We start from the raw sequence: 16720 nt of genomic DNA, 5'->3' as shown, positions 1-16720 counted from the left end.
ATATGGAGATTACAAAAAATAGACTTGAACCTTTTCTCATTATACTTTTGTTTTGAGAATATATATATATATATATATATATATATATATATATATATATTTATGTATATATGTTAAAACTAATCAAAGTCTCTAATTTCGTGGACTAAATGCTTTAATATATGTTAGTGTGGCATGCATGCATATTTCGAAGTCTGAAATTACTTTTAAAACAATATCACTCAAAACAAAGCTGAAAGTAATTTAGGAGTTGTTTTATTGTTATTACAATATCATAACACATACATGCAACATGATTCAATTATAAGTCAATGTTAAATTAGGAAGAAAGAAATATAAATGAATAATTCAACACCAATAATCAAATGAATGCTTGAAAAACTTTAACAGTGTGGAAGATCAATGGGTGGTGGAGGGAGCCTGGTAGACAGAGTTGGTCCATTCTCGACGACAAATGCACTTGATAGCCCCCATGGCAAGTGGACATCCAAGTGGCAATGCATCAACCATACACCTGGAAAAAACCATATATCCTTATTAGGTCTCCAACTTGTACTTTGGGCCTAATTTCACTTTCTACTTTATAAATTGAACTCATTCACCAATCAATCACAAAAAATTGACCATTAAGATGTGTCAAATATAGACGTGGGAATAAACCCCCCGAGGGGTCCGAGACCCGCCTTGTAAATCGGGGTCCGTTGTCCGATAACGGGGACTACCCGCCCGCACGGCTTAAGAACAATAGGCGGTCACGGGTAAGAACCTTGCGTCAATTGTCCGTCTGAGTCCGACCCGATTTAAGCTTCTTATGAGCCCACATTGCCTTATACAAGTACCAAGGATGCATTCACTATAATGCTTAGATATAACCCTCAAACCCTTCTTCAACTTTATTACCTTTCTATGTGGGACTAAATAAAATGAAAGGAAAACTCATATTATAAGGAATGTCCCACATTGTAATTTGTGAGGAATTAAAGAAGCATGAGCTTCTATAAATACCTCCGACCATTTTCCATCTAAGTAAAGCATTATACTTTTCGATGGGTTTCAAACCTTGGGCTAGCTTCCCTCCTAGGTTGGGGTTTATGCTCAAGGCTTCTCATTTTGAGACATAAATGAATTCTATTTTTTATGGGCGCATCGGGTTGCCCGTTGTCCGACGTGGCTGCTCAATTAAGCGGGCACGGGCAGGCAATGGCGAACTAGAAAGGAGATTTTGTCCGGCCGAAAAATTAAGTGGTCATCAAGCAAGGTTGCCGACCCCGCCCGACCCGACTCTTGCTATGTCCGCACCCGACCCGTCCGTCATGATTCCCACCCCTAGTCAAGTATAGAAACGTTTAAAATAGAGAATTTTAGTATGGGTTAGTGACTTAGTTCAAATTTGATCCCAATCGTAAGTTCGTAACTAACGTTTGGTATTTATAGTGGTCTAGAATTAGTTGTCTCACACATTTATATTTTTATTAGTAAAACTTCGAGTAATTTTTAATTTTATTCTTTCTCGGTAAAGTCATCCTGCCCTTTGTCTACATGACGTGGGAAAATATTTCAGACATATTCATAAAAAAAGAAGGCTTTTCCATCTTTGTTATTCTCTTTATATTATTCCACAAACACTACTATCACAACCACTCCATTTGAAATCCAATTGGAATGAAAGGTTCTGAACCCCGTGGGGAAGAAGAACACAGATGGGGAGAAAGATATCTGCATAAGGAAGGATATTAGGGTGGTTGTGGTGGTTGAAGGAGAAAGAGAAAAAAATAAACATGAATTATTGTTTTTAGAGGAATGTTGTCAGCAGATGGTCGGTCGACTATCTGTGGCGATAATAAGTTAACAGGGGGGGTGGTAAAAAGGAAATATTTAAATAGATTGGGTAAAACTGGAAAAAAAATTATTCTATGATCAGTTTGACTAACAAAAATATGATCTTGAGGGTATTATTATAATACAAACAATTATGACAACCAAAATTTTTAGTTCATCACAAATTAAAGGTCGTATTAATTAGAATTAGTCTAGTTCGTTTTAGAGTTTATTTCGACTGAGCATTGCAAAGTCTCTGCAAAACAAGATCCCTACAGAGCAAGCAGTTCTGCGTAACGGGCATACCTCCACCACGCAAGCAAAGCCTCTGTCAGGCATGTAAAGTATTGAACTAACATGGCAATGCGTAGCCTGACGAGGCCCCTAGGGAATAACATGTATCAACCCTATTAGATGATCTAAATTAAAATTAAAAAGCTTTAGCATTTTAACTTCACAAATGAAATTTTAGTATAATATTACATAATCTAAAGCATCTATCGTCAACAACTCTTAGCTAGAGTGATTACAAAATTAGTTTTCACTCTTTAGATTTCGAGTTTGAGACACAACTTCATACTTCTTAAAGTATGTTGAACTTATTGTCAATAATATTTGGATAAGTAGTTATCAGGTTGATTTCCACTCTTTAGGTCTCGAGTTCGAGACACAGATTTATATTTCTTGAAATAGCGGAACAAAACAGAAAATTTATATCTCACATTCGTTATTGGACAGTTGCGTTCGCGAGTCAATAAAAATTTAGAGCACATCCAATGAAAAACTCAGAAAAATCCTAATCAGTCTTACATGTTAACTCTTAGATGAGATTCTCATTTTTATGTGTCAAGATATTTTTTTTTAAAGAAATATTCATTTCATTAATGATGGAGTAAATTCCAAACATCTACATGGCTTTGATTACATCATGTGGATACAAAAGTAAATAACATCATGATGATTTGGGAAGAGCACTTTTATTGCCAAAATTACAGATACTTGGACCTTTAAAAGTCATAGCAAAACCCTAAAAGGCTATACCAAGACCCTTAGGCCATGTGTTGGCGTGCGGGAATGGCGTGGGAATGGAATGTGATTCTCGAGAATCACATTCCAGATCATTGTTTGGCTTGTCGGAATGGCGTGGGCTTGGGAATGCGATTCCCTTAAAAATGGGTAATAGCAAACTCAAAGGGGGAGGTGGGTTTGTGATTCCCATTCCTCCGGGATCACATATATTAATATTTATTTGCAAATATATCCTTAACAAAATATTGAATTACCAATTTTTAAATTACTGTGTGATATATAAATCATGATTAAACTAGGGTTTATGAACAAAATTTAAATTTAGATAAATTTCTATTTACGTTTACGAATAGAATTTTATTTTAGATAAATTTTTATTAAGACCTTTATTTATTATCTTTAAATTTTATCCCTTTGGTGTATCGTATTATTATTTCATATCTACGAAATTGAATAAATAATAATGATTTTATTATATAACAAAGTTTATGTGTATTTTATGTAGTTTAAGTAAGGGTAAAGGTAAACTTTTACAAATATTTACATTCCTATTCCTATACGAACCAAACACCTAATTAGGAATATGTCAGGAATCAAATTCTCATTTCTGGTCAAACCAAACATCAAACTACAGTACTCTGATTCCTAGGAATCACGTTACGGGAATGTGATTCATGGGAATCACATTCCATTCCCACGCGCCAAACATGGCATTAAAGGTCATTACAAAGACATGGAGAAGATCTATACTTTATTAATGAGATATTCATTTCATTAATGATGGAGTAAATTTCAAACATCTTACATGACTTTGATACATCATGTGTCAAGATAGAGATCCTAAAATCTCATTGCATCTCCATGGTAAACCTCTAAAGTTTAATTGTTTGCTTATATAACATGGTTATTTCTAGGGTTATTTCTCAAATAACCCCCAACTTTGTGTCTGGTTTCCTTCCTAGCCCCTACTTTATCAAAAATACTCAGATGGCCCCCTTTCTAAGATTCCCGTTATAACACCGTTTACTAGTCATCATTTCTCTCTCCTCCATCTCATCACCTCTCTCTGCCACCTCATCGTCTTCACCGGCAAAGGTCGCCGACCGGCAAATTTTCCAGTCGGCGACCTTCAAACCTAAAAAAAATAAATATATTTTCCTCTCTCTCTCTCTAAAAATTTTTTTTCCTCTCTCTAGATTTGTTCTAGAGAGAGAGAGAGGAGGTATGTTCAAGAACTGACTGATCTATTTTTGAACAGACCTCTTCTCTCTAGAACAGATCCAGAGAGAGAGAGAGAGGAAAAAAAATTTCTTTCAGAGAGAGAGAGAGAGGAAAATATATATATTTTTTTTTATTAGGTTTGAAGGTCGCCGGTCGGAAAATTGGCCGGCGACCTTTGCCGATGAAGACGTTGAGGTGGCAGAGAGAGGTGATGAGATGGAGGAAAGAAAAATGATGACTAGTTAACGGTGTTATAACGAAATCTTAAAAAGGGGTCCATCTGGGTAGATAAAGTAGGGGGCTAGGCAAGAAACCAGTCACAAAGTTGAGGGCTATTTGGGAATAACCCTTATTTCTATAAAAAAAATTATGGTGTGTTTGGTTGCAGGATTCCTATCAAAAGTGGGATTTGGTATGAATCAAGAATCTCTGGTCTCTTGAATCTTAAGGATTCCTAATTCCAAAATTTGTATTAAAACCAAAATCCCACCCTACCCCCAAAGATTTGCTAGGATTTTGGATTAATAAACCTAGATTTCAAATTTAAAATCAACAGAAAGATATTTTGTTTTACAAAATAATTATTTTAAAAATAAATTTTTCGTTTTTTTCCTCCGAAAATCATTTTTTCTCAAACTCCGATTTTTCCGAAAACTATTTTTTTCCCCGAAAACCGATTCTTCTCCAAATTATTTTATTTCCCGAAAACAAATTTTTCCTTCAAAATTGTTTTTTTACCGGATAATCATTTTTTTCTCGAAAACCGTTTTTCGATAACTGAAATTTCCCGAAAACTTTTTGGCTTCATGAAAAAGGTTTTCGGGGAAAAAAAAATGCAATTTTCGAGGAAAAAACGGCTTTCGGGAAAAACTATTTTTGAAAAATAATTTGTTTGTAAGAAAAAAAAAAATAGAAAAACGGTTTTCGAAAAAAAGTTATGAAGAAAACAAACCAAAAAATATTAATCGGATTCATGAATCTGTGGAATCATGAATCAAGAAGACTCATGAATCTGCAAATTCATGATTCCATCATCCAAACACATCATTAGTTCTTTTTAAGATTTTGGGAAAAGATGATTTCTAGCCGTTGAAGTTCAATTTGAAATTGAAATATTTAATGACTAAAAATTTCAATGCGACACTTGGAGTTAAAAATTTGTAATCTTATTTGCAACCTTCTAAATTTAAAGATATTTTTAATATATAGGATAGGATTACTAATGATTAGAGAGGTTTAGTAATTTTACCTGGATTATTGGCTCGGAATCTGATAACAGCCCATCCTCCAACTGGCACACCAATAGTATTTCTCTCTTGGGGATTAACAAAATTGAAACTTTTCCTATGCCTTTTAGGGTTATAATTCCCAAATCCTTGACCCAAAACATGAAAATTAAACCCATGTAAATGAATAGGATGATTCTCCACACCAATGATAGCTGTATTCTGAAACACAATCTCAACCCTTGAATTAAACTTCAACTTCTTCACACGTGTGGCTTTCTCAGTAAACCATAAAGAAGTACTTAGATTCTTACTGGTATAGTCGAATACTAGTGGTGGTTGATTAGGAAAATCTTCTGTATAAATCCCTTTTACTCCTCGAGAAAATGCCTCTAACATCGATAATTTTGATGGTAATTCGAATGATACATTGTTCATAGACGATGAAAACCTAACTTGAGGACCAAATGGACTACCAGTACAATTAGCTCCGTTAGGTAATCCACATCGACTAATCCCTAATCCAATGGTAATAAACATTTTCTCATCTACATCTCGATCGACTGGAGCAAAGAAACGCCCCGTTTTGAGGCTAGTCAAGCTTGTTGAGAACTTATGAGCAGTTGGGGTGTCATTAAAGGCTGGTAAAATTGGCATTCTTGGTGTTTTCAGTTTTGAATTATTTTTTCCCGTGCCATCAAAATAGTGGATAATACCCGTGGTTGCAATTGAGACGAATTGCACGGCCGGAGCACTAGAATATGTGTGGGCTGCCATGTAGTAATCTGCAATTGGTTGGTTAGCCGTTAGGAGAATGTCAGTCGTTTGACCAGGACCTAACATGATAACGTCTGTGACAAGAGGTTCGGTGTAAGAAGCATCAATAGCTACGACGGTAAATTTGTGATTGGCTATTTTGAAGAAGAACTGATTATTGACTGCAGCATTGATAACACGTAGAAGATATGTTTTTCCTTGTATGACATTCATCTTGAATGTATCTGCAAGTATGCCGTAAAAATTGTGTTGTTATTTATTAGTTAGTACTTATCTAAACACGACTAGCATGTCATTAGTTTTCGATTATAGAGGGAAAAAGTCACAAGTAATGAGTTATGTAGTTGCTTTTTTTACTTACGTTTCTTCGAACAAGGGAAGAGATCCCCAGGACGACCATTGATCATAAAAGCATCTGAAATATTAGGGGCACCACCATTGGCAAGACTCTCTTTCTCCACGTCCATCACATTAGCATTCCACCACTCTCCTATCGAACAATAAAAAAAAAAAAAAAATCTTTATTAGATTGAATTATCAAATTAACTAACCTATGGCGAACGAGCAGTCACGAGAACTATTCTTTCATACAATAAAATAACCAGTTAATGGCTTTTGATAACACGTTCAGTCAAATGAAATGGACTCTCGTATGTCAATACATTAAGATGATATTTAAATCGAGGAAAGGTTTAGGATACCTAATATAATGGGGATCTCCGCATGTGGTTTAGTGAATGGATATGATCGGCCCACTCTTGGCCGGATGATAAGTCCACCATAAACAGTGGCTCGGAGTGACGAAAAGTGTGCATGCCACCAAAGACTTCCTTCTTGTCTAGTAATTTTGAATTTGTAGGTGTATTTTTTCCCAGGACGGATGGGGCATTGAGTCACATATGCTGGCCCATCGGCCCATCCACTTAGCAGTTGAAATATTCCATGCCTGTTTCAAAATAAATTAACAATATATTGTTCTAAGGACAAATGCGAGCCTTATCGTGCAAGGGAGAAAAACCATAATGATACAATATTATATATGCACGTATTTCTTTTAGAAAATGGAAAAGAAATAATATATGCACATATTATTAATTGTTCATAAGACGTTTAATGTCCATATGTAGGGCAATTTTCACATTCCCATTTGTTTGTATATGATGATTAGCATTTTAAGTTTGTGGAAAGTTAAAACTATTCGTCTATGGCGAAGGGACCTCAAAATTGTAATGTGGACCTCTAGAACTTTACTTGGATATGATCAAAGTAATCACGTATAAACCTAGTTAGAGTTCGACTCAAATTTTTAAAATTGGATATAACTTAATGAAAACACAGTGAGTTTGAGGACATCGTGTGTTTCTCAATAGACAATCCACTTAACAAAAGAAGTTCTTTACAAAATCCGCAGAAAACATATTTATTATGATGAACGTGCTTCCAATCATCTCGTAGGTTCCATTAAGATCAACCTAATAATGTGAGAAGGCACGTTGCCCAAAATCTTAATAAAAATAATAATTCTATGAGGCAAAAGATTCGAAATTAATTTTGTAATCGAATGTGTAATAAGTCAACTTGGAATGGTCTACCTACCAATGGATGGTGACATTGTAAGGTGACTTGTTAAGAACATGAACAATAAGAGTGTCACCCTCATTAACTTCTAGGGTTGGACCTGGTAAGCTACCATTTACTGCTGTTATAACGCGATCTTGACACAGTTGGTGTACCTTCACATTGCCCACCTACATATACACAGAATTAATCAATAATTAATTATATTAGAAAGTGTTATATTTTCTAAATAAACCAACAAATTAAACCCTAAGAATGTATGGATATAGCCTATAGGACCCAGTATTCTTAGGATTCTTGATTTGTTTGTCATAGTAAACTATAGAGTATACATGATCCGTATTTCTTTCTTTATCTGAATTTGAATTAGCTGAATTTGGATTGGAAGGGGCTCTCACGAGAACTAAGATAAGAGGAGACTCTCACCAGATTCGACGAGGGTTCGAACAGAAAACCCCCACCAGATCTAGTAAGGGTTCCAATAAAGAAATCCAAACTAGATCGGACGAAAATTTATTTTCCCGAGAGTAACAGATAGAGAAGAGAGAGATGGAGATAGGGCATGTAATGTTGGTGATGTCGTGGTGGTGTTTTTGGAAAAATGAACGGGGAAATACATATGTAGAAATTCTATTTGCCCTGAAATTAGGGGTTGACCACGAAAGCTGATGTGGCCAGCTCCCATTGGCGGATCATGTGGAGAGAGAAATGACATAATCAATGCCAGCCGACCACATCAGCCTTTGGCCTAAGGTTGGGCTTGACTTTCGGGCCAAATAGCATCTTCATAGAGAAAATTAATAATGATTCTCGTTTTTTCTAGTTCAAATGAGTTTAATTTTTCTATTTATAAGGAAGGGACAATTTGACATATATCAGACTTGTTTTGAGGTGTGAAAAAATGGTCTTTTGTTCGGTCCATTTGAAACATCATTTTGGATTTGATTAAGATTAAAAATCTAAAATCCGACTCGAAACCTAATTTAAATTTCCGTCTCTGAATATTCAAACAAACAACCCAGCCTGCGAGTCTAACTCAATAAATTGATGACATAGATTATAGTTTTGATTTTATCGATCAACAAATAGGCGATGCAAATCTACGTCCACAAAAATACTACATTTTTTGCCCATTGAAACAGAGTAAACCTTTAAAGAGAATCAATCATTTAGACTCGCGTGTGCATATAGTAATATGACTCCAAAACTCAAATTATCAAATGCATGTACAAATCCTAATAGAATGAGAACTGAACCATTGAAATGCAAGCATGAAGATGGTAGGAAACCTTAAAAGATTGGCATGCATGGATAGTATTAGAGACATGAGAAAGAATGTAGAGATAAGAAATAAATAAAGCAGGGAGAAGAGTTGAAGTTAGATTAGTTACATGGAAAGTATGCTCGACTATTCTAGCAGAAGCAATAGGAGAAACCAGAGCAAGAACAAATGTGATCAAGAAGAAGAAATGTGGATAACTAGCCATGTTCATGGTGACAGTAATGAAGAGAGAAGAGGAGTTTGCCCCTTCCTCTTCTATTACAACTTTTTTTAAAGAACTAGCTTGTTCTTTCATGTCTATATGTATACATATATATAATTGAATGGAATTTTTAATTTGGTTGTTTGTAAGCCAGCCTTTTGTCATGTTATCTCTCTTGCTTTGGTTGAAATGTCCTGAGAATAAGAATTTCTTTTTTAATTCGAAGACGATTTCAAAGGCTTGGAAATCCAGTTGTTCAATCATTCCATTTGAATATTGCCCACCTCTTATTGTTGAACCTATACTCCCTTCGAAGACTTGGAAATCGAGTTGTTCAATCATCCATTTCAATATTGTCAACCTTTGTTCCCAATACTTCCAAAGACTATTGGCATCCTACAAGAACCAAGGGACTTTCTGTTGTTTCTCTCCTATATTGAAACAAATAATTTGATGATAAACAAAACATACTTTAAGATTTAGAGGAAGAGAAGAAGAAATAAATTTCGGTTTGAATTTCGTACTTTAAATCATACTTTTCAACAAAAAGTTATTTCTATTTGTATGGACCTTTAAGTTTGATTTTTCGACAAAAAATTATTTATGTTTGAAATATGTTTATGTTTAACATACGGACTTTTTAAGTCCGTTTTTCATCAGTATTAAATAATAATAATAATAATAATAATAATAATAATAATAATAATAATAATAACAATAACCCTAAAGCTACGAAGAGATGAGAGAAAGAAGCCCAAATCGAGTTGTCTATTACTTGAGACAGTGAACACCATTGTAGTGGAAAATGCGCCACTAGAGCGCCTAATGTGCCCTAAACCCACATTCTCCCACGCCACGCGTGTGCTTTCTACGTTGCAAACCATGCAAAAGCCTCATCCTTTCAAACAATGTACCCGTAACACATGGGAGACTCTAAATAAGGAAGTAAGACTTGCCTTATGTCTTAGATGTGGGACTAACTATAAAATACGATTCGTAGTTAACCTCTTTGCATACAAACATAATCTGTTAATAACGACTTCATATGGAATCGGATATGAACAAACTTTAGGTCTAAATTCAAGATCTCGAAAAGACGAATCCAACGATATGTCTTGCTACTAATTTAGACAAGTCTAGGTCCCTCAAAAATAAAAATTACCGGTCCAACTAATGTTTAGCTAGGGTCCGATTCCAACACTTTCCTTCCATGAACTTATGTTAAAATAAACTTTCCCCCTCATGAACCTATGTTGGAATAGGAGTCGATTTTGGCTCAATCCGACTATTCATTCTAAAAAATAGAGTATGTCGTTGTGTTTTTCTCGTTGTAGCTCTTAAATTTAAAGCAAAGACTCCCTTAAATTTGATTCCTTATGCACGAAATTTTGAAGTTTAAAGTTTGGACGAAGTTCAGTTAGTTTAGGGACTAAACGACAAAAATAGAAGCTGATTTGGGGCCATTTGGGAAAAGAAGCCACGTATAGATCAAACGACTCACGTTTAACCCGTGCCAACAGACCTCACCCAACGACTTCCGCTTGGATTGGTTGGGATAAAGGTGGGACGTTATCAGGAGCATTGGGTCCACCAAGACCCAACGACCCACCACCAGCAGGCCCGTGGAAGGCCCAGTGCGGGCCGTGCGCCCGCACTGGCCCCCCACAACAAGGGGCCCATTGGTGATGAGCTTCTTTAGTTCCTACTAAAATAAAACGAGTCAGGATTATTGCAAAAAAGAGTGACAGCCAAGTTGGTAACTTTTCAATATATGTTCTGTGATGCCTTGGGTTCAATTCTCCCTCGGGTCCTTTTTTCTCTTTTTTTTTCCTAACAGCCAACTGCCAGCCCTCCTTTCTAATTAACTACTCTAATCTTATTTATTGGCTTTATTTAAGTATTCTAATTTTAGTACTCAAATACATATATATACAAACACACACCTAATTGGCAAATCTCATCTATTCTTTATCACATTTATCTTTCTAACTTTTAATTTCGGATTGCATGAGATGGCAACGTTAAACCCCAAATTTTGTGTAAAAGTCTTCCCAAGAGAGAAATTTAATTTGGAAGAATGTTAGGTCAATCAAAGAGCAATGTCATAATGATTTAATATGACTTTTTACAGATAAATTCTTTTAAAATTTGTGGTTATTACTTTACGTGTAACGTATTTCTTTTACTTTGTGACCTCCATTACTACTCGACCTCTTCCTCCTTCATTTCTGAACTACACTCCTAACTTCTCACTCAAAAACTTCTTCAAAATCAACTTTCCCAACACACTACCTTGTACACACAATCAAATCCTCACTGAAGCTCATCCTCTGTTCATCGAGGAACTCGTGGTTTTCACTATGGCAGAGGTAGTGGTCGGGGTTCTGCCCGAAGATCTTACTCAAATCGTGGAGGAACTTTCGTCCCTATTTTTCCTTTTCTAGGCAAACCACCTAAAAGACCAATCATCATTTGTCAATAATGTGGCAGAGTAGGGCACTATTCTCGTCAACGTTACAACATTGCTCGACCAAATGATCTTGCTTAACCCGTTGCTGCTTTTAGTATTGACTCCATTACTCCTGATCCTCACTGGTATGTGTGAGGGTAAGAAATCGCGGGTCAAAAAGTCAAGAGGACCGGGCCGTTGACCGGAAGTCAGACCTGCACCTATTTAATATTTTTGCGGGCACAGATGACGTCTTTGGGCTTAACCTGTGACCAAAGAGACAAAACACACGTGACCGTAAGATCTTAGGGGACACCGGGATGGTGCCGTCCTAAGGGGGCTCCGACGGTCAAGTCAGTAAACTTGGCAAATAGTAAATATGAATTTTAAACCAGACTTTGAGATATCAATTTTAATATGTTATCTGAACAAGACGATCGTTGGGAGAAGAGGTGATACAACCGGGTGTATGCTTGCCTAATTCTCTAAATTGTGAGATAAAGTGCTTGCGCCTCTTGATCGTGTGGAGAAAGGAGGATTAGTCATCTTCTGCTTGATCAAGTGGTCGTCAGAAGAGAGAAAGATCACTCGTCAACTGCTTGATCAAGTGATTCTCAAGAGAGAGAAAGATCACTAGTCAGTTGCTTGATCAAGTGGTCGTCAAGAGAGAGAAAGATCACTCGTTAGTTGCTTGATCAAGTGGTCGTCAGGAGAGAGAAAAATCACTCGTCAGCTGCTTGATCAAGTGGTCGTCGGGAGAGAGAAAGATCACTCCTCAACTGCTTGATCAAGTGGTTGTCAGGAGAGAGAAAGATCACTCGATGATAGTAACAGTCATTGGTTGCCTGCTAGAGATTTGGATGATCGATGTGAGAGAAAGTAAGTGATCGGTTGATTGCAGGTGAAATTGGATGTTGGGTGTTGTTCTTCCTAGTTGGATCCCTTAGTGGATGACCAGATGATCCTTATATAGTGTTGCGTGGTCAAATGTCACCTGGTCTTGGGCGTTTTCGTCTTCAATGTTGTAACGCACGGAGCTGTCGCCATTAATATGGATATTGTAACCCTTTAACAGATATATTCGGGATATTGCCATCTTGAATGACTGTAACGCCTCCTTAACGGATATACGAAGGGAGGTCTGCTGAGGAGGTGAGGGCGGACCTCTTTATCCAGAGCTGGATGTACTTCCGTATTTTGGTCCGCTAAGGAGGTTAGGGCGGAACTCTTTATCCAGAGCTAGATGTACTTCCGTATTTTGGTTTGTTGAGGAGGTGATGACGGACCTCTTTATCCAGAGTTGCATGTACTTCCGTATTTTAACGTTGTTGTGGGGGTGCCTGAAGATAAATGGGTCGGGCCCATCTGTCGTTTAGTTCATGGGATTGGTTACCTCGTTGCCCCACTAATCGTGGATTTTTAGGGGTGCTCTTGATGACGGGTGACCCATACAGTATGTGGACTCTAGAGCCACATCCCACATTGCACCCACATTGCATCTGATACAACTTATGTTATTCCTCGCTCTGATGTTCCTGTCCCTGAGAAAGTCATAATAGGGAATGGAAACACTACCTCAGTCTCTGGTGTTGGTAGTTGTATCTTAAAAATGTTTTAATTGTACCTTCATTTAAAAAGAATTTGATTTCCATCTCTCATTTTCTTTGAGATTTTAACTGTGTTGTGTTTTTTCACCGTAATGGCTTCTTTGTTCACGACCTTCCCACAGGGAAGAGGCTCCTCAGAGGAACGATGTATTACCCTTATTTACTTATGTAATTATAAAAAATAAATGAATTAGTTGTGTTTCTGGTAAACATCATCAAACCCTCTTTACTTTAGTTAACCACATGTCGACTTACCGCAATAAAATTATCCACTGTTATGTGGGGGGACCATCACCAGCACTCTCTGTCTCAGGTTAACGATTAGTCTTGCTTTTCAGCGATGATTTTACCCGATTTACATTGATATATTTTATGAAACAAAAATCAGAAGTCAAAACCGGTTTTCATACATTCAAGGATCTTGTAGAAAAACAATTCTCAAGCCCCATTAAAATTTGCAATCTGATGGGGGTGGTGAATACATCATCACTGATGTATTGATCTTTCTCAACCATCATGGGGTTCAAAATCGAAAGGCTTGCCCTCACACCCCACAATAAATGGGGTTGCGGAGCGCAAGATTCGTAATATGGTTTAAACATCCCTTTGTCTTCTTCACCAAGCCTTGGTTCCCAAACGATTTTTGGCCTGAAGCTTTTTCAAACGACCATATTCACTATTACCAGATTACCATCTTTGATTCATCACGGTCAGATGATCTTTCAAAAATTAATCAATCAAAAACTAGAATACACCCTATTTTGAATCTTTGGCTGTCGGTGTTTTCCTCTTCTCACACCTTATAGCTTAAATAAACTTTATAACAAAACCACACCATACATCTTTCTGGGATACAACTCTCAATATAAAGGATATAAGTGTTTAGATGACAAATCCTACCGCATCTACATCACAAGAAATGTAATCTTTGATGGTGAAACTTTCCTCTTTTCTTCATCTTTTCTCTCACAAAACCTTAGTCGAACTCCTAATTTCTCTCCTCTCACCTTAGGGTGGACAATAGAAAATTGAATCTCTTCCTTCCCTACTCCTTTTCCAACTCGACAAAATATACTCTCTCAACCAGACTCTCTGCCATCTGTTCCACCAGTCTTTCAGTTGCCTCCACGGTCCTTGCAATCTAATTATTCATTTCTAAATGCGTCGTCTGAAATTCAAAACGTGTTAGTTAACACGACCAACGTGTCAACTATTCCTCGCTTATCTCCCATTTCCGAAATTCCTTCATCTAACACTTTCATTCCGATCTCTAAAGCACAAACTCTTGAAATTGTCTCTTTTTGTCCATTGCTCCACCCAGTGGTTACTCAAAGTCGAGATGACACACAGAGACAAAAATTTTTGCTTACTTCTAGCCCCTCTACAGAAGACCCCTCTTCTCTTTAACAACCACAAACTTTTGTGCAAGCTTCAAAGTGTGATATGAGGAGAAAAATCATGGCGAAGGAGTTCCAAGCGTTACATAAAAATAAGGGATATTTAGCGTTTGGGTCAAGGATAAGTACTGGTTTTAGTGTTTAGGTCACAAGTTTGTCCGTTATAGGGTCTGGGTCACGGACTAACCATTGACCACGTTGACTAATGACGCAGTTAACTAGCGTCATTAGTCAACGGGTCAATGGTTAGTCCGTGACCCAGACCCTAAAGTCGGTACTTATCCTTGACCCAAACACTAAATAGCGTTGCTGTGAGCCGTTCCAAAGACGGAAATAAATTTGAACGCATTAAAATCAGAAAAAGGATTTGAACATCAATTCTTTCAGGTCTTAAAATTGATGGATCAATTTGGTCTTTGTTGTTCATAGTAATCACCATGATTCTTTCTTCAACCAAGTAGAGAAAATTTCGTCCATGAAATTCAAAATTCCTGATAAACTTATAGATGTTGATTTCTCATTCAAATATAGATCTAAATCTTTAATAAAAATAACTAATCCTTTTGTTGTTTGAAGAAGAAGCATTTTTAGGTCAGAATCATCAGTAACATTTGATATATTTATATCGTAGATATCGTAGTTCTGGAATTTAGCCATGGCGGAAACGAATGATGATTTTCCAATTTATGGAAGACCGAAGAAGATAGCTTTGTTTCCAAACAAGACGTAATCGATGATAAAATTGTTTTAATTTAATAAAAGATTCTAGATCTGATTTTACCTTGTTTTTTTAGATGTGAATCCATGACAATTGTATCGAAAGTTGTTAGATGAGTAAATGAACAGATCTTCACATTTTATTATGAAAATGGGGGAAAAGCAAGGGTTTTCTGAAGTTGGGGGTTTTCCAGGGTTCTTGAGAGCTAGGGTTTCAGAGAGCTTGAAAAGAGGGAGAGAGAGAGAGATGACCGGCAAAAGCTTGGCCGACCGGCCAATGCTTACGCCGACACGGGAAGAAGGAGTTGAGCTAGGCTCATGGAAGGTGGCAGCATCTTGGACGTTCATGGAAGCACCCTCGAGTTTGGGATTTCAAGGGACTAACTCGGTTTTCATGGCAGCAACAAATGGGACTTAGAACGGCTCACATCAGCTCGTGTTTAGTGTTTGGGTCAAGGATAAATACCGGCTTTAGGGTCTGGGTCACGGACTAACCATTGACCATGTTGACTAATGACGGTAGTTAGCTATCGTCATTAGTCAAGGGGTCAACTGTTAGTCCGTGACCCAGACCCTATAACGGACAAACTTGTGACCTAAACACTAAAATCGGTACTTATCCTTGACCCAAACACTAAATATCCCTAAAAATAACACATGAAATCTAACAACAAGGCAATCAGATATGAATCTGTTGGACGATAAATATATTTTCCGAGTAAAACAACCACCTGATGGTTCCATTTTACGTTATAAGACTCGTACGGTCACTCATGGGTACACTTAGAAACCAGGGATAGATTATGCTAAAACTTTTAGTCCGGTAGCGACCGTAGACAATTCGAATAGTACTGTCCTTGGTTGTCTATCAAAGAGTTTGGTTTCCTCAAGAATGGAGAAGAATCTTGTGTTTACAAGAAGGTTAGTAAGAGAAACCTAGTTTTCTTTGTCCTTTATGTCGATGACATATTAATCATTGGAAACAACATTCAGATGTTAGAATCAGTTAACGATTGGCTTCAGAAATGTTTCTCAATGAAGGATCTAGGAGAGGCAGAATATATTTTGGGCATCAAGATCTATAGAGATAGATCAAGAAGGATGATTGGACTCAGTCAAGAAACTTACATAGATAAGATTCTACACCAGTTCAAAATAGAAGATTCTAAAAGAGGATTCCTTTCCATGTCACATGGCATCACACTTAACAAGAATCAGTGTCCTAAGAAACCTGATGAGCTAGAATAAATGAACGATGTTCCTTATGTAGGGATTTACACCCTTCTACTAGTGTTTATAGCGGAAATATGACATCTAATGTCTACACTAGTATTCCCAGGATCACATGCAAAACTAGTAATTAATCTAATGGAGATAGTAGATTACCTTAATCGCTTTTCCCTCGAACTAGTTGAAT

The 16720-nt window shown here is 36.9% G+C and overlaps 1 protein-coding gene across 1 annotated transcript; it reads right to left on the bottom strand.

Moving 5' to 3' along the window:
* Positions 1–217: 217 nt before the first annotated feature.
* Positions 218–9218, bottom strand: LOC147537654 (laccase-7-like). Its single transcript, XM_086642393.1, has 6 exons — positions 9041–9218; positions 7668–7819; positions 6773–7017; positions 6433–6561; positions 5318–6295; positions 218–514 (listed from the first exon to the last, which is right to left on the bottom strand). Exons 1-6 carry the CDS (start codon positions 9140–9142, stop codon positions 384–386), a joined length of 1737 nt encoding a protein of 578 aa, XP_086498519.1. The 5' UTR covers positions 9143–9218; the 3' UTR covers positions 218–383.
* Positions 9219–16720: the final 7502 nt, after the last annotated feature.

The sequence above is a fragment of the Eschscholzia californica genome, unplaced genomic scaffold (assembly GCF_041429995.1).
Source record: "Eschscholzia californica isolate CP2 unplaced genomic scaffold, dmEscCali1.0.p SCAF_5, whole genome shotgun sequence".
Classification (NCBI taxonomy): domain Eukaryota; kingdom Viridiplantae; phylum Streptophyta; class Magnoliopsida; order Ranunculales; family Papaveraceae; genus Eschscholzia; species Eschscholzia californica.
This window is presented reverse-complemented; position numbering and strand designations above follow the sequence as displayed.